The sequence below is a fragment of the Helianthus annuus genome, chromosome 13, assembly GCF_002127325.2.
Source record: "Helianthus annuus cultivar XRQ/B chromosome 13, HanXRQr2.0-SUNRISE, whole genome shotgun sequence".
NCBI lineage: Eukaryota > Viridiplantae > Streptophyta > Magnoliopsida > Asterales > Asteraceae > Helianthus > Helianthus annuus.
The window spans coordinates 12,094,576-12,114,141 of record NC_035445.2 but is presented as its reverse complement, the minus strand read 5'-3'; the positions used below and the strand labels follow the sequence as shown (position 1 = coordinate 12,114,141).

The window sequence follows — 19,566 nt, the reverse complement described above, 5'->3', positions numbered from 1 at the left end:
ACTTGGCAGTTTTGTCGTGCTGTAGCAGAATGAATATATCTTCTTTAATTGCCTGCTGTAACAAACTGATCATCATTTTCTCAGCTCTATACATCGCTCGTTCTTGATCAGTAAATTCAGATATCTCTTTGATGACTTGCAAATCTGTTCGAGGCAATGTGTACTTCTTCAATATGCATTCCCACGATATGAGATGATTTGCCTGAACCCAGTTTTCAAACCGATCCTTCCATCCATAATACTCCTCAATGCTCATCAATCTAGGGGGCTTTTGAGTCGTTCCCGTCTCGTTTTCTAAATTCATTGCTTGAGCAATTGCGCCTGGAGTAGTCGATGATGCAAACGCGTTGTATAACTCGGAATCCATGTAGACTTAGCACGTTTTCCAAGGTATATGACAGAAAAGCGAACCAGGAAGATCCAAATAAGCGAATTAGATGTTCACAAAGGCGAACTGTATTTTTGAGCGAACCAGACTTGGTCTTTGGAGCGGACCAACACACAAGTGAACCAGAAAATTACTTTGGAGCGGACCAAAAAATTTCCTTGGAGCGAACCAGTGTTGACAGATAAGCGGATCTGTCTTGATTTTGGAGCGGACCTGTTTTTTGAGCGAACCAGAAACAAAATTGTACAATCGAGCGAACCAAACCACTAATCTGGAGCGAACCAGACTCAAAATTGTATCAATAAGCGAACCAACCACGACCAGAAAAGCGGACCTATTCAACGTATGTACGAGCGGATCACTTTTCGAACCTGATTTGACCCATCATAAAGCTGTATTTCGACCTGAAACTTTCAAGGGTTTGTCTTTGAACAATTTTGCACAATCTGTGAGCTTTTGAACGAAATTTGACCGTGAAATCTTTCCGAAATAAGAAAAGAAGGTGTAGAAGTGAGAAGAAACAATGAAAAACAGCTACAATCTGCAGAAAACCTCATCCCAAGCTCTGATACCACTTGTAGGATCGTTTACTGACCCGAACGAGTCGTTTAGAGGTTGTCTCTTGCGTTTCAGATGCGGAATAATAAGAAACGTAAGTAGAAATAGCTTGTTCTTCCTCCTAACTGCTTGTTTTATTGATTTGAAACGTTTTACAGCTCGATCTTCACACCGGCAGAGCTTCGGCGTGGAATATAGAATGAACGTTATGAGGTCCGCTCAAACAACCCCTATATATAGATGTTTAGGTCCGCTTATGTGTCACTATGCCATAAGAGCGGACCACAAAGTCCACATAAGCGGACCATGCTGACAAATGAGCGAACCTAGGATCTCATGACCCTATGAGCGGACCTAACTCATAAAACCTATACAGACTCCTGTTTTCTTGTATTTCGTGCCCTATGCTATACAATACGATGTAAGACCTGATCCTAGACACTCTAGACGAAATCAACAGATGTAGTGCACCAACATTCTGTTTCTTTTACAAACTTTTGTTACTGGCGATCTGAACACGGGGTCGTGCCCGGACACCACGGGGCCGTGTCCAGACGCCCAATAACAGAAAATTTTGCTTTTTCACACCTTTTTACATATTCAATCAACCTAAAAACTTATTTTTGGGACACACTGAGGACAATGTGTAATTTAAGTGTGGGGGGATGCTAAAACCTTGAATCTTGCAAGTCCTAAATACAAGCCTTAAACAAAACTCTATTGGAACCGCTAATCACCCCAAATTTTTTCAAATTTTTTTTTTCATTTTTTTACTTGTCTAGGTTTAAGTTGGGAAATTCAAGCTCTAAAAAAATTATATTTTTACAAATTTACAACCGATAGTGTCACACCCCGACCACGTAAAACTACAAAACGTGGCGGAAATGTCGGGGAGTGTTGTAACAGAATCATTGTTTCACAACCATGGATTAAACAAATTTCGTTTTATTGAATTAAATGAGTTACAATGTCTTAACAATAAAGAAACATAACAAAAATTAACTAGTCTTGCATCTTTTAATGTCACTAAGGCCTCGTCCAATCTTATGTGAGCATGCATCAATATCATCATCAAACATCATCAACTATTATACCTGAAACACATGTGAAAATACATCAGCATAAAAATGCCGGCGAGTACATAGGTTTTATGAAAAATATGATTCATGACTTAGGTTTAAGAAAATGTTTAACCAAAAATTTGCCATGAATCCAGTTTAAGTGTTTGCTTTTATAAAATGTTTGAAAATCGAGGATAGATAGGTATAGTTAAAAAGAATGATGTAAGGTTAAGTGAATAACCAAGTAAAAAGGAGTTTGTATAAATCAAACTGTTTTGTAAAACAATGTCTTGTGAAAAATATGTTATTTGTGTAAAAATGTATAAATCCAAATGAATGATTTAAATAACGCTACGCCATGTAATATAATACAAGCACTTATATATAGGAAGTACCAGCGGCGTATCCACCATGCTTGTATCACATTACACACGTCTCGTTACCCAAATCACTTACCCACATAAACCACCAATGTAAGTTGCCCATGTCTAAACCGTTGTCGAATGTCAATCAAGTAACGTGTAAACAAAATGTCATGTATGGCAAGTGAAATATGTAATAACCAATCCATAGGTAAGAATGCACAAACAATGTACTAAGTATGCGACAGATGGACATACATAGCATGATACAAAGTATAAGATGTCTTGTAAAACGATGTACTAAGTATGCACACAATGGGCATACATAGCATGTGATGTGAAATGTACTAAGCATGATGAACATACTTAGCATGTGATGTCAAAATGTACTAAGTATGATGAACATACATAGCATGAAATGTTATGTAAAACGATGTACTAAGTATGCACACAATGGGCATACATAGCAAAAACATAATGAAATCATGTACTAATAGTGTACTAATGAACATAGCAAGTATATGATATAAAAGCATGAATTCATGAAAGTAACAAGTAGGCACATGTGTTTCACCCCAAAATTTTTAGAAAACAGTAAAAGAGGGGTCTATGTACTCACTTGAGGGTGCTTAGAAGTCTTGAACAACAACCAAGCAAAGCTAGAGGGATCACGGAAATCAAACGGCACCTATATAGGTATCTACATTAATAAGCGGACCTATCGGAGGATCAGGTAGTACGAGGGTTCGTAAACCAAATAAGTATGGGAACTTATGTAATATGGTTTAACAAAGCCTACGTACTAAAACTAAACCTATCCTAAGTGCTTTTGACCCATTACGACCCGTTTAGGTAGCTTACGCTAGTTTAACGCGTCGCACGCGTAAAACGCGTTCGGAAAGCCTAACTAGTCCTATGACAAGTATTATATGCCTTAACATGTCTAATATTGTTGCTAAATCAGTTTAGATGTCAAAAATTAAGTTACATATGCTTAAAATGAATTTATGCGTAAAAAGGGCATTTTGGTAATTTACCTAAGGCATATAAACTACCTATCATACCACTACTTAAACGACGTGACCATAAGGTATAACCTCGGAAGGTTATTCCCTATACAACTATGGTCATCTAAAGTGGTTGGTCGGATCCTAATGATCGACCAAATGGGTCGGGTTCGAAAGTATAAGCGATTGATTAGATCGCTTACCTTTACGACCCTAAACAAGCACAATTCTAAAAGCGACGAGCTAAACATGCTAGAACATGTTTAGTAAAGTTAGAAAACAGGTTTGGTATCAAAACAAACGGTTTTGATACACTAGAGTAGTTTGGTTACAAAATACGCGAGGAAACGCATTTTGGCCGAAACTACGACTCGTCACTGAGCCTAGATAACGTGGTAATCAGTGGGTATAGTCACTAGGGACAATAACCATCGTGATTACGCTCACGTTATGAAGTTCAAACGAACTTCGCGTTGACCACAAACTGGTCAATGCAGAAAGTCAAACGCAGTTTGACTTTAACGCTAAAACGAATGAAAAACGTGAAAGAGTACTTATAGAAGGTCCCTGCAAGCTCTTGATCCGATGTACTCTCAGGTATGAAGCATAAACTTCAACTTAGAGAGCCAAAATCAGATCAAGTGTAAGTTGGAGGAATGAATGAGGGTGGGTATTTATAGGAATTCAAGAGCCGTTAAGATCGTTTATCGAAGATTGAGCTTCGATCTAAGCCGTACAAGTGGGCACATGGTATTTGGATACCATGGGCACTTAAAAACCATCAAAAATAGCCCATAGATTGATGAAAAACCATTAGCAAAGGTGTGGAACAGCTGGAACAAGCTGGAAACCAATTCTTCTAATCTGAGACATGCTTACAAACCGTAAGCAAAGGTCCATATGAACCGTAAGGACCTTGCAGGTCAGCAACTTTCAAAATTGGCAGTTTTGGTCCCTGCAACCCCAAAACTTGGTATTTGACGCATTTTTGACACGTTTAAGCCCCGTTAACCCCATTTCAAAGCTCTAAAATGAAGTTAAAGTATAGGGAACTTAAAATGTGCTCAAAAATATCTTGGATGTCGGTTCGTTTGGTCGTACGGTTGCGTTGTTCGGTTAATTACGACGGAATGCGCATAAACGCGAAAAACGATCCAAATTGCGCGACGAATGGATTTTTCTTATGCCAAACACTAAAATAAAATATTTTAATGCTTAGATAAATGTTTGGAAGTCCGGAAGTATTCAGAATGTAAAATATGCGCGAAAATGCAAACTTATGCACTTTTTGACGCTTTTACTCCCTGAATGAGTATAAAGTTTATTTTTGCGCACCAAACACCTCAAAGCCTATTTCTAAGCTATTTAGAGGATATTTAGGGCATAATTAACTTATGATCAAGTTCCGGAAGGTCTGTTACAGTACAAATTGACATACTTTCGCAGTTTGTCGAATTTAGTCCCTGTAAGCGAATAAACTTGATTTTGGCATACCAGACCATCCAAAACTTATTTCTAAGTTATGTAAGGGTTATTTAAGGTATGTTAAGCCTATTTCACTATTCCGAAGTGTTTGTTGCATTGAACTGGTTATATTTACGCATCAGATCGCGTATAACCTTCCAGAAAGCGATTTAAGGCCCGAAATCGAACAAGAATCAATGTGCAAACGATACACATATTTTTTACAAATCCCAAGTATGAAATACAATATTTCATTGGTTTGGTATTTGTTTGACGGTTGAAGTGACACAGGTGTCATTGTCTCCCCTACTTCAGGAAATTTCGTCCCGAAATTTATTTAGAGGAAACTTGTGAGGGCTTGAAACATGAAGTTGAAAAGATCAAAACAATAATCCTGTGGTGATTTAACTAGACTTCAATAGAGTCTCTTTAACTAGGTCACCAAAGGATCTTTTTAACTAGATTAACAAACAATCTCTTGAACTAGACCACCCGAGGGCCTCTTTAACCATATCAACACATGATATCTTTAACTAGATTGCCGAACCAATCTCTTTAACTAGATCAACGAATGATCTCTTTAACTAGACCACCAGAGGGCCTCTTTAACTATATCAACGCATGATATCTTTAACTAGATTGCCGAACCAATCTCTTTAACTAGATCAACGAATGATCTCTTTAACTAGACCACCAAAGGGCCTCTTTAACTATATCAACGCATGATATCTTTAACTAGATTGCCGAATCAATCTCTTTAACTAGATCAAAAATGATCTCTTTAACTAAACTACCCAAGAGGAATCTTTAATGACATCAACAGAGGATGTCTTTAACTTTGGAATAGTACTTTACAATCCAAGGGTTTTAACTATAACGTTGAAGCCCATTAAGGATTTAAGGTAGTACGTTTTGATATCCTACTATGAATCCCTTATACGAAGATATGGAAGATTCTACGAGGATTTGGATAACAAAAAATTTGGATCACAAAAACACAAAAAGGGAGCACATAAGCACAAAATCACATAATTGTTTAATTTTGACTTTTAAGTTGTTATCTTTGGACGCGGATATTTAAAGTACACCAGGAATCCAATCCGTGGATTTCATTTGGCACTTTAATCATTATCAAGAATCTATCTATAAAGATAGAATGATCTACCAAAAATTCGATTTCGTTTTCAAGCAAACGCAATATTCGAATTAAGGTATATTAATATACGGAAATACCCTTGGGTACCCTATTAAGAATTTATAGTGGTATTTTGGGTATCCGTACAGAGTTGTAACTTGCGCCTTGTACTTCATTTTTTTGGGTGAAACGAGTACTTAGGGTTTTCGTGGGAAAACGCAAGAGATTATAAAATAGAAAGATTTTGGGGGTAGTATGTTCTTCAAGGAATACGGCTCCTTGATTGTCGGTATTTGAAGGGGATACGTTGTTTATACATGCCATCACATTTGTACATTGCAATGTAAAATAAAAAGATTTTATTTATAAACAACAACAATTGTTTCATGGACCTTGACAATAAAAGAAAATAATACATAATGCTTGATTATTTCTATACAATATTGTCTCCTAGTCGGTCTGATGCTCATCCTTGCGCTGGATTCGCATTAGCAATCTTTGGGCAATTTCTTCGGAAATGGCCCATTTCACCACAGTTGAAGCAAGAACCTGGGGGAAAACGAGCTTGAGAAGGATTTACTTGAGGTTGGTTTGGACCACATTGTCTTGGGGTAAATCGACAAGCATTTGCCAGGTGACCGAGTCGCCCACTTGATGCACACAAACGACACTGTAGGTGAGCTAAGTGGTGTGCATTACATTTGTTGCATATCGGTGCAGTACCGGCATAAGGTTTCCTTGCAGGAGGTGGAGCTGGTTGGTTAAGGGTATTTGGGTTGGGTTGTGCAGCAATTACATAATTTTGCGAAGCCTTATGCTTCTTAGAGGGTTCGGTTTTGCTTTCCTTGGTTTCCTCCTGAACATTAGCTGTTTGTTTCTTGTCACCTTTCCGGAAAAGTTTGCGCTTTCTGATCTGAGATTCGGTTAGGGTAGCAGATAATTCAATGGCCTGTCTAACTGTGGTAGGATTACTACCAGTAACAATGTCCTGAACTGAGTCAGGGAGACCATCAATGTATTTCTCGATTGCCTTATCCAAAGGCGTAACCATGGAAGGACACAACAAGCTCAGCTCCTCATATCGATCAGTGTAGGCTCGATGCTCACCGCTATCTTGCTTAAGATCGTCGAATTCCCTTTCCAGGGCCCTGATCTCATGATGAGGACAGAATTCCTTCATCATCAGAGCTCGATGCCCTTCCAATGTTTGAGCTAGTGCCACATCGGCACCCCTATCTCTCATTACACCATTCCACCATGTCAAAGCCCGCTTTTCGAAGACACTAGATGCGAAATCTACCTTTCGCTCGTTTGGGCATTGAACATGTCTGAAGGTGCTCTCTAGACTCTCGAACCATTGCAGAAGTGCAGTCGCTCCTTGAGACCCAGAAAACTTTGATGGCTTAGCTGAGTTGAACGTCTTGAAGTTGCAAGGGGCATTATTGTTGTTGAGAGCTTGATTGCATTGAGCAACGATGTTCGGGATTGCAGCAGTCATTTGCTGCGTAATGATAGCTGCCAGTTCTTCATTAGGTATCTGATTGTCGCGTCGTTAAGGCATTCTAAAAGGGAAACAAGAGATAGAAACAAGTGAAACGGCATTGGGTAAGAATAGGAAATTACCGACCAAAAGCATGGACGATGGTCATTTGTTTGAACCACGAAGCAAACAAACGACACACAAAGGTTGAATCAAAGTAAATAGGTCCTCATGATGTATCGCGAAGACATGCTCGCCTATAAGTGGACACTCACCCCAAGAGTTCCCAGGTAAGAGTGACTGGTCCGATACTGCGGATTTGTACGAACACTCTAGCCTTAGACAGAAAACTCAGGGTACAGGCACCCACTCTTCCAGTTTGCACGTGTTCACATTATTTAGACCCAAACTTTGACGGGATTTTGAAAACTTCGAGGGTTCGAAACCTTATAATAAATCATCCTAGAACAGATGATTAGTTTTCAAAGCAGATCAAATTTATGTTCTTGTTGTGGTTGTCACTTAAGGATAAGTGACGGTATTGTTTTATGACTAAACGCAAGTAAACTTGCGTTAGGGTCCTAGGAAGGTTATAGTCTAGGTTAAAGCATTACTAATAACCTAATTCTCTATAGCCATTGGCTCTGATACCAACTTTTCTGTCACACCCCGACCACGTAAAACAACAAAACGTGGCGGAAACGTCGGGGAGTGTTGTAACAGAATCATTGTTTCACAACCATGGATTAAACAAATTTTGTTTTATTGAATTAAATGAGTTACAATGTCTTAACAATAAAGAAACATAACAAAAATTAACTAGTCTTGCATCTTTTAATGTCACTAAGGCCTCGTCCAATCCTCTGTGAGCATGCATCAATATCATCATCAAACATCATCAACTATTATACCTGAAACACATGTGAAAATACATCAGCATAAAAATGCTGGCGAGTACATAGGTTTTACGAAAAATATGATTCATGACTTAGGTTTAAGAAAATGTTTAACCAAAAATTTGTCATGAATCCAGTTTAAGTGTTTGCTTTTATAAAATGTTTGAAAATCGAGGATAGATAGGTATAGTTAAAAAGAATGATGTAAGGTTAAGTGAATAACCAATTAAAAAGAAGTTTGTATAAAACAAACTGTTTTGTAAAACAATGTCTTGTGAAAAATATGTTATTTGTGTAAAAATGTATAAATACAAATGAATGATTTAAATAACGCTACGCCATGTAATATAATACAAGCACTTATATATAGGAAGTACCAGCGGCGTATCCACCATGCTTGTATCACATTACACACGTCTCGTTACCCAAATCACTTACCCACATAAACCACCAATGTAAGTTTCCCATGTCTAAACCGTTGTCGAATGTCAATCAAGTAATGTGTAAACAAAATGTCATGTATGGCAAGTGAAATATGTAATAACCAATCCATAGGTAAGAATGCACAAACAATGTACTAAGTATGCGACGGATGGACATACATAGCATGATACAAAGTATAAGATGTCTTGTAAAACGATGTACTAAGTATGCACAAAATGGGCATACATAGCATGTGATGTGAAATGTACTAAGCATGATGAACATACTTAGCATGTGATGTCAAAATGTACTAAGTATGATGAACATACATAGCATGAAATGTTATGTAAAACGATGTACTAAGTATGCACACAATGGGCATACATAGCAAAAACATAATGAAATCATGTACTAATAGTGTACTAATGAACATAGCAAGTATATGATATAAAAGCATGAAATCATGAAAGTAACAAGTAGGCACATGTGTTTCACCCCAAAATTTTTAGAAAATAGTAAAAGAGGGGTCTATGTACTCACTTGAGGGTGCTTAGAAGTCTTGAACAACAACCAAGCAAAGCTAGAGGGATCACGGACATCAAACGGCACCTATATATGTATCTACATTAATAAACGGACCTATCGGAGGATCGGGTAGTACGAGGGTTCGTAAACCAAATAAGTATGGGAACTTATGTAATATGGTTTAACAAAGCCTACGTACTAAAACGAAACCAATCCTAAGTGCTTTTGACCAATTACGACCCGTTTAGGTAGCTTACGCTACTTTAACGCGTCGCACGCGTAAAACGCGTTCGGAAAGCCTAACTAGTCCTATGACAAGTATTATATGCCTTAACATGTCTAATATTGTTGCTAAATCAGTTTAGATGTCAAAAATTAAGTTACATATGCTTAAAATGAATTTATGCGTAAAAAGGGCATTTTGGTAATTTACCTAAGGCATATAAACTACCTATCATACCACTACTTAAATGACGTGACCATAAGGTATAACCTCGGAAGGTTATTCCCTATACAACTATGGTCATCTAAAGTGGTTGGTCGGATCCTAATGATCGACCAAATGGGTCGGGTTCGAAAGTATAAGCGATTGATTAGATCGCTTACCTTTACGACCATAAACAAGCACAATTCTAAAAGCGACGAGCTAAACATGCTAGAACATGTTTAGTAAAGTTAAAAAACAGGTTTGGTATCAAAACAAATGGTTTTGATACCCTAGAGTAGTTTGGTTACAAAATACGCGAGGAAACGCATTTTGGCCGAAACTACGACTCGTCACTGAGCCTAGATAACGTGGTAATCAGTGGGTATAGTCACTAGGGACAATAACCATCGTGATTACGCTCACGTTATGAAGTTCAAACGAACTTCGCGTTGACCACAAACTGGTCAATGCAGAAAGTCAAACGCAATTTGACTTTAACACTAAAACGAATGAAAAATGCAAAAGAATACTTACAGAAGGTCCCCGCAAGATCTTGATCCGATTTACTCTCAGGTATGAAGCATAAACTTCAACTTAGAGAGCCAAAATCAGATCAAGTGTGAGTTGGAGGAATGAATGAGGGTGGGTATTTATAGGAATTCAAGAGCCGTTAAGATCGTTTCTCGAAGATTGAGCTTCGATCTAAACCGTACAACTGGGCACATGGTATTTGGATACCATGGGCACTTAAAAACCATCAAAAATAGCCCATAGATTGATGAAAAACCATTAGCAAAGGTGTGGAACAGCTGGAACAAGCTGGAAACCAATTCTGCTGATCTGGGACATGCTTACGGACCGTAAGCAAAGGTCCATACGGACCGTAAGGACCTTGCAGGTCAGCAACTTTCAAAATTGGCAGTTTTGGTCCCTGCAGCCCCAAAACTTGGTATTTGATGCATTTTTGACACGTTTAAGCCCCGTTAACCCCATTTCAAAGCTCTAAAATGAAGTTAAAGTATAGGGAACTTAAAATGTGCTCAAAAATATATTGGATGTCGGTTCGTTTGGTCGTACGATTGCGTTGTTCGGTTAATTACGACGGAATGCGCATAAACGCGAAAAACGATCCAAATTGCGCGACGAATGGATTTTTCTTATGCCAAACACTAAAATAAAATATTTTAATGCTTAGATAAATGTTTGGAAGTCCGGAAGTATTCAGAATGTAAAATATGCGCGAAAATGCAAACTTATGCACTTTTTGACGCTTTTAGTCCCTGAATGAGTATAAAGATTATTTTTGCGCACCAAACACCTCAAAGCCTATTTCTAAGCTATGTAGAGGATATTTAGGGCATATTTAATTTATGATCAAGTTCCGGAAGGTCTGTTACAGTACAAATTGACATACTTTCACAGTTTGTCGAATTTAGTCCCTGTAAGCGAATAAACTTGATTTCGGCATACCAAACCATCCAAAACTTATTTCTAAGTTATGTAAGGGTTATTTAAGGTATGTTAAGCCTATTTCACTATTCCGAAGTGTTTGTTGCATTGAACTGGTTATATTTACGCATCAGATCGCGTATAACCTTCTAGAAAGCGATTTAAGGCCCGAAATCGAACAAGAATCAATATGTGCAAACGATACACATATTTATACAAATACCAAGTATGAAATACAATATTTCATTGGTTTGGTATTTGTTTGACGGTTGAAGTGACACAGGTGTCACAGATAGCGTCGTGATAAAAAGAACAAACATAAGAAAATTATGAAACGGCATGACAAGCTTAGTTAAAATTTGATTATATATACTTGATCACATAAAAACCCATTCCCACAAAAAGTGAGTTTTGAGCCTTTATTGAGCATACAAATACATATCTCTAAACTAAATGCTCGTTTTTCGTTTCTTTGTGAATAGCCGCTTGGTTCTTACGACTCTAGAACTTGCCACGACGATACATTCCCGGTCCTTACCAACTTAAACCCGAGTAAGTAAATGATGGAGGCATTAGGACTAACCCTTTTTATTTCTACACCATTATTTTTCTTTTTTTACCACCTACCCAAAATCCCCCTAGTTAACCCCTTTGAGTCTAAACCTTTTCATTTCTTAACCCAAAACAAACACCCTTTTACCCACCAAAACCCTTTTTCATTTTAAACCCTTTATTTTAGTAATAAGGCTCAGTTTTCCTTATGACTTGTTTAAAAAAAATGAGGATGAAGCCAAAGGAAATAAACAAACAAGTTTTTAAAAAAGAACTTTGTTTGAAAGAAATGCTTCATCAAAATAAAAAGTTACTAACCACTAACCCAACCACCCACCTTTAGCCCAAGCCTAACCCTTCACCCAAAAGTCCTCTTGATATTTACGAAGGTATATAGTTAAAAAGGAGGAGGATTGATTGCTTGGTAAGCTTACGGTAGGAGTAAGTTCCATGCCGCTCTCGAGAGATTCACAAAAAATACCTCTTCGGCCAAGTGTTGAGTGATCCCCTGTGAGGTATGTGAACTTGTATATAAATGGAATTTTAAAAAGGCATGTTATGCCCTAATAAGTAATTTATCTTATGTAATGTTTTTAATAAATCATGATGAATAGGATTGTAAATAAATAAAAATAAAACTTAATAAAGAATCTTGGAAATCCCGACACTCTATGACAAGCCCAAAAACCTTCTCTTCTACCCATTCCATTTGGGAGTGTAAAGCCACATTATAAAGATTTTTGCTTGAGGACAATCAAAGATTCAAGTGTGGGGGTATTTGATGTGCATAAAATGCAACAAATAAACTACATCAATTGTGGCATAAAACTAACCCTTTTTTAGTACTATTGTTGGAAAAAGTGTGTTTTTGTCTTCCTTTTGTATTTTCAGGATTAAATGAGCTCAAATGAACTAAAGAAGCAAAAAGGCAGCTAAATCTAACATAAATACAAGAAAAGGAACAAACGTGGCATGCCCAACCTCCCCGATCGCATCTTCCCAAGCAAAACAAGAGAACAGAAGGCTGAACACGCCCCGTGCTCAATGAGCATGGGGGCGTGCCCAAGTGTCTACAGAAAAGACAAAGTTGTAGAAGCTTCTATCGCCCACCACGGGTCGTGCTCAGCGGACACGGGGCCGTGGTCAACTCTAAGATTCACAGAATCTAGGGAAATCTTGATAGTACAGATACGCTTCTACACACGGGGTCGTGCTTAGCGGCCACGGGAGCGTGGTCAACTAATGCAGACAAACTGCAATTAATGAAGAAAGAGAAGGAGGATGGACACGGGGCCGTGCCCATTGGACACAGGGCCGTGCCCGAGCTTCTGTTCAGCCTATAAATAGGAGTGCTTGGATCACTTGCAACTCATCCTTTGGCACACCACCTCTCTCACACTTCACCCACCACCATCACAACACCATCATCCACCACCATCATCCATTGTCCATCATAGAGTGTGTGAGTCGTCTCGGGATCCAAGATTGATCATAAGCGTTCTTGACAATCAAAGGCCATGTTTGCCTAAGACTCTTACATCACTTGGTGAAGACAAGTTTTTAGTGTAATACTTTTTGTTTTTAATCTATTTGCACTTTTTATTTGGTTATGTATTAATGACTTTAATAACTAGTTTCTTATGTTGAAGGTGATTCTTCCTTATCGCTTGTCCGTGGTGTCTTGCCATTATTTTACTCGCTATATTAAATAAAAGATTTTCGCCATTCATATCTCCACGGTCTATATGGAGATATGTTGGCCACCTGGTCAGGGGTTAAGGGAACAGTTTGGTAAGAGTCTTGCCATTGTTCAGTGTATAGATCCTGCAAAGGACCTGGGTCAAATTTAGTAGGACCTCCTTCAATACCCACTCGTATTGGATGGCGGGGGTCCAAACTCCTTGATCCCCTCATAAGTAAGCTACTATTAAAACTTTAACCCGACTACTTAGGACTGTATCCCTGCTGAATCAGACTACTTAGCCGAGGGTAACGTCACCTTCAAAAGAGGGGCCTACCACATTATGCATTAATAACTTAATTAATTATCTTTCAATAATCCGACCCTTTAGGATTGTATCCTTGCTGACTCAAACTACTGGGTTGAGGGTAACGACACCTTCAAAAGAGGGGCCTACTACAATAACTAGGATAATCTCTTGAAAAGTGCAAAAGTGTGGAAATGATCAAAGGTTACACTACACACGAGTCGGATCCAAGTGATTCATCTTGTCTATCTGTTTTTACTTCTATTTTATTTTTCAGTATTTTAGTTAGTTTTATATTTCTAGTTTAAAAACATTTTTCTAACTTTTGATTTGATTAGACGTTGAGGATAAACCGGTACTAAAAGCTCTTGTGTCCTTGGACGACCTCGGTATCTTACCAACACTATACTACGTCCACGATGGGTGCCCATATGTGTGTTTAGTGTTAGTAAATATCATGATTTATAAATTTAAAACTTGACTAAAAAGTGTAAAAGGAAATAAAATATATATAAAAACCTATAACACACGACACACATCACAACCCCAGACATCAAAAGTCTGCCTATGAAACTCTGTCCAAGATCAAACCATTGATCTCATACTTCGAAATCTTTGGTTGCCCATGCTTCATTTTAAATCTAAAAGATTCTATTTCAAAATTTGCAGTCAAAGGGGATTGTGATTATTTTCGAGGATACTTAACCAACAAATCCTGCCAAGGCCTATAAAGTGTTTAACACAAGGACTAGGTGTGTGGAAGAGACACTGAATGTAAAGTTCAATGAACTTTCTTCATTAAAAATCCCAACAAATCCTGCTGAACTGTTTAAACTTGATAAATTAACATTTAAAGATGTGTCTGTCAAGATTAACCCTGCAGGTACACCACAATCTTTCCTACAAGATCAAGGAATTGACATTGTGATTCCACAATACAAAGTCACTTCCACCACCACAGAAGTAGATGTTCAAAACAGCTGTCAAAACTCTGCCACTGCTACATTAACAGTTGTTGATCAAACCTCTGCCATTTCATCATGTCCAACCTCTGTTAACAAAAGTCCATCATCTGTGGATAAAACTCAAAACAGTTTCACCCCCATTCGTCCTATTCATCCACATCCATCTCCAACAGATGTTGGCTCTTCAAAATTTCTAACATATGTTAGCTCAGATGATTCACATCTGCAGCCTTCACCTCTCAATGTCATTGTTCCATACTAGGGGGATCTAATCTTCCTTAAATCTCATCCACCAGATCAAGTTGTTGGCAACATTAGTGAAGGGGTTCTCATAAGAAGTCAATCCCAAAACATCTGTCTTTTTGCTGGCTTTCTATCTCTCATTCAACCTGACAAGTACCAAGAGGCACTAAAAGACAGCAGTTGGGTAGAAGCTATGCAAGAAGAGCTCCAATAGATCAAAAGACAACAAGTATAGGAACTTGTACCATGACAAAGTATGTATATCCAATTTGCACAAAGTGGGTCTTCAAAAACAAAGCTGATGAAAGGGGCATTGTTGGTAAAAACAAAGTCGAGCTTGCGGTTCAAGGTTTTAGACAAGAAGAAGGCATAGATTATGATGAAACATTTGTTCCTGTAGCAAGACTTGAACCCATCAGATTGTTCTTAGCCTTTGCTTTCAACTACAACATCAAGGTGTACCAAGTGGATATCAAATGTGCATTCCTATATGGTAGGACTCAGGAAGAGGTATATGTGTGCCAACCTTTTGGTTTTGAAGATGCCATTTATCCTAATCATGTCTACAAGCTCAACAAAGCTTTGTATGGCTTAAAACAAGCACCTAGAGCCTGGTATGAAACTCTTTCCACTTTTCTTATTTCCATAGGTTTTACAAGAGGTAAAACTGATAAAACACTGCTTTTAAAATGGAAAGGAAAAGATTTGATGATTATCCAAATTTATGTTGATGACATCATCTTTGAATCTACAAGTACCTCCATGAGTAAGGAGTTTAGAAAACTCATGACAACTGAGTTTGAGATGACTGCCATGGGTGAACTTCAATGCTTTCTTCGTCTCTAAGTTAAGAAGTTGCAAAATGGAACATTCATTCATCAAAGAAAATATGTAAAAGAATTTAACAAAATTTGAGATGAATGATTGTAAACCATGTAGTACACCCATGGCAACCACAAAGCTTGTCACTATCGATGAAAAAGATGACTTGGTTGATCAAACATTGTATAGAAGCATGATTGGGTATTTATTGTACCTAACTGCATCTAGGCCAGACTTCATGTTTGCAACATGTGTTTGTGCAAGATCACCGTCAGCACCTAGGAAGTCTAATCTCATTGCTGTAAAAAGAATATTCAGATACATAAAAGATGCCCCCACACTTGGTATCTGGTATCCTGTTAATGGGAATATTAAGCGTTCAAGTTTTTCAGATAGTGATTTTGTTGGTTGTAACAACATAAGGAAGTCCACATCAGGAGGGTGTCAATTTCTAAGCAATTTCTTAGTATCTTGGCAAAGCAAAAACTTGTGACAACCGGTAATTAACGTCTTTTAATTACGCGATTAACAAACGTTTAAGGCGATAATAAATAGTTTTTAAGGCACAAATTAGCTTAATTAGGCTTTTGGAAGGCCTAGGAACGCCTATCTGACATTATGGTGCGCGTATGGTGATTTTCGGGAAATTTGCTGAGCATTAAGCGAATACGAACTGACACAGTACAAAATATTGACAACGTCGGCAAATACAGTACATATATTTTATATATATGAATTTGGTTTTGCGAATATGTTGTATTTTCAAATGACACAAGACGCAAACGTGAACGAAAAACACGATAGCAATATTGCACCGACAACGAAATGGAAACACCAGACACGCGTATTACCTACAAAATTGAAATTTTGTGATATATTTAGCTTCGTTTTCAAATTTTTTTATCCATAGTTGAAAACAGATCGCAAAACGGACATGAAACGACGAACGACACGTTTTACGCGTTATGACGCAATCTACGAAATACGTGTCAAAATATCGATTTTCGATGTGATTTTGAGTGCTTTGACTTAACATTATAATTTACGACGTTTTACAAAGTTTGGGTTCGAGAAATGGGCTTCGGAATTTTTATCGGGCCGCTTAAAACACGGTAACAGGCCCTGGGCCCAAGCCTACTTAAAACCTAGGTATAAATAGAATGTAAAACCCTAATACCCTCATACCTTAAACACGCACACTAGACCTCTACTACCACTTTCTCTCTCGCTCTCTTCCTAGATAAGTCCGGTCAGCGGAATTCCGGTTTCCGACGCTGATTAACGGCGGGTTTTTCTCCTCCGACGACATCAACCACGTCACCAACACCCTCCTTTCACTATAACACCCCTGCCCCATCTGTTTATACTCGAGCAAACGGCAGGACACACCAACCGGTGGTGGCGTACGGTGGCACAAACGCAGAAGAAAGAGACAGAGCAGAGAAGATGAGAAGGGAGAGAGAAATCAGAGGAAGGGGGCGGCAGCGGCGGTGACGGAACCGGTGACAGTGGTTCTTGATGGTAGCAGACCAGTGGCTCCGGTAAGCACCTAAAACTCATCTTCTTCATCTCCTTCTTTTGAATTTGTTTATTTCTCGGTCAAACCTGATGTTTCAGGTGCGAGTGTAGTAGTTCCGACAGAGGAACGACTGTTGGTAGTTGATGATGATAATGTTTTGCCAGGGATGTTATGATGATTAAGATGGCAGTCGGCCGACGGTTTCAGTCTAACCGGCAAGTGGAGACAGTGGTGGTGATTATACCGTTCAACTTTTGATGTCAGGTTCCTGGTTCGAACCCGGGCAGCCATAACAACTTTTGAACCCTTTGGTTATCAGTTGGACAGTGGTTACATTATTAAGATTCCCTTGAAGGCAATCACCGTTGAGGCTACAATTGTAACCTCTACTCCATTGGGAAGTCCCCAGAACCAAGAAAAAGGGTTATTTGTTTATGATGATTTAGAGTCTTCTCCTATTATTAAAACAAATACAACTACCACAGGTAGGAATTCAGATGTTCCTATTAAATTAGGTGGTGAATTAAGATATAAAGAATTGACGGATAGAATGACTTCAATGGAAATATCTGTTGCTGACATGAAAGAAATGATGAAGAGAGATGATGGAGCTTTCTAAAAGTCAACCTAGCACTCAGCAAATTGTCAATGAGCTGTAGAATTCTGTGCAACCCATCCTCCAAGCTCAAAGGAATTTGGCTGAAATCAACCACAACACTCATATGGAACTTATAAGGAATATGGTTGATGCTAGGTACAAGGATACACAAGCAGACATTAAGGCCATTAAGGAACATTTGGTCAAAATTACTGGCTCTGCCCCTACAACAGTCATTTATGATGATGAAGAGGATGATGCCAAAAATGGGGAGAAAGATTCGCTGAGAAAGTTGCAGCCTGATTCAAAAGCAAAACCAAAACCAAAACCAAAGGTGCAACAAAAGCCAGAGTCTATTCAACCAAAAACTTCTTTTAAAGCTTTAAAGGCTGGAAAAGAAAAAGGGATATATGATACCATTAACAAGAAAGCTGAAGAGATAGCTTTGGAAAAAGAGAAGAAACAAGATACAAAGGAAAGTAAAGCTTCCAGTTTTATTAAGTTAGAACAGGCAGAGCAAAGGAAAAAGGAAGATATTGGTACTTCAAAAAGAAGAAACTCTACTAGAAAAGTCAGACCACTAATTGCCACCCCTCCTAAAACCACTGCTACTCCTATAAAGACTGTATCCTCTGCTAAACCTAAAACCACTGATCCTAAAGCTAAACCTTCAACACAAAAACCCTCACCACAACAACCACCACAGAAGAAGTAAAAGAAAGCTTCACCACTATCATCACCAATTCACCTAACAGATGCTGATACAACAAATGTATCAATAGATGTTAGCCAAACAGTTGCTGAGACACCAGTTGTTTCAGCAGATGTTAGTCAAACCTCTGCCATAATCATTCTCACTACACCACCAACAACTCAACCACCTCCAACACCACAAAGATTTCCTACACATCCACCTTCACCACCAAAACGTCTTCCATCACCAAAAATCAAGTCCACACTCAAGAGAAAAACTCATGTTGTGTTAGAAGATAATGAGGAAATTAAATCACCAATCCCCTTATCATCTACCCCCATTCATACCATACCACCCTCATCATGTCCACCCAAAAAACCCACTTCATCCCTTCCATTTGCTACACAACCATTAATCATTCCCCTGACAGCTCAGTATCCTCTGGAGTTGCTCACTATTAAAGGTGAAATTGAATCATTCTTCACAACAGAGGATCCATTACAAAGATCCTTCCCATCTCTTTGTGGCTATAGGCAGCCTAAAAACTTAGATGACTATCTGAAATTAAAAGCAAGATAAGCTGAGCTTATAGAAAAAGAGAATAGCAAAGGGATGGATGATAGGAAGTATCAGGGCCTCTTATCACATGAGCTTAGAAAAGTTAGAAAACTTAAAGACTTTGCTAAGGACCTGAGCAAATCCATGTCTGAGAAGCCAATTAATGCTTAGCTTGACAAGGAATTAATGGATGACTATGTTGAACACAATATGAAGCACAAACCATACAAGGCAACCAGAGCTCAATTCAAAGACTGGTCATCAGATGCTCTCAGGAAAGAAATTGAAAGAATAAAAAAAATGCTCAATGATCTTTTGGTAAAACCAACTCAACCTAATTCAAAGAAAGGAAAACAAGTGGATCCATATAAGGCATTGAAGCTTAAAAGAATAAGAGCAGAGCTTGTGGCTGCTAGATCCATTGCCAGATGGTCTGAATCCAACACAGCTGA

The 19,566-nt window shown here is 38.3% G+C and overlaps 1 protein-coding gene across 1 annotated transcript; it reads left to right on the top strand.

Annotated features, from left to right (window-relative positions):
* Positions 1 to 17,986: 17,986 nt before the first annotated feature.
* Positions 17,987 to 19,135, top strand: LOC110900614 (serine/arginine repetitive matrix protein 1-like). Its single transcript, XM_022147499.1, has 2 exons — positions 17,987 to 18,573; positions 18,652 to 19,135. Exons 1-2 carry the CDS (start codon positions 17,987 to 17,989, stop codon positions 19,133 to 19,135), a joined length of 1,071 nt encoding a protein of 356 aa, XP_022003191.1.
* The last annotated feature ends 431 nt before the right edge of the window (positions 19,136 to 19,566 follow it).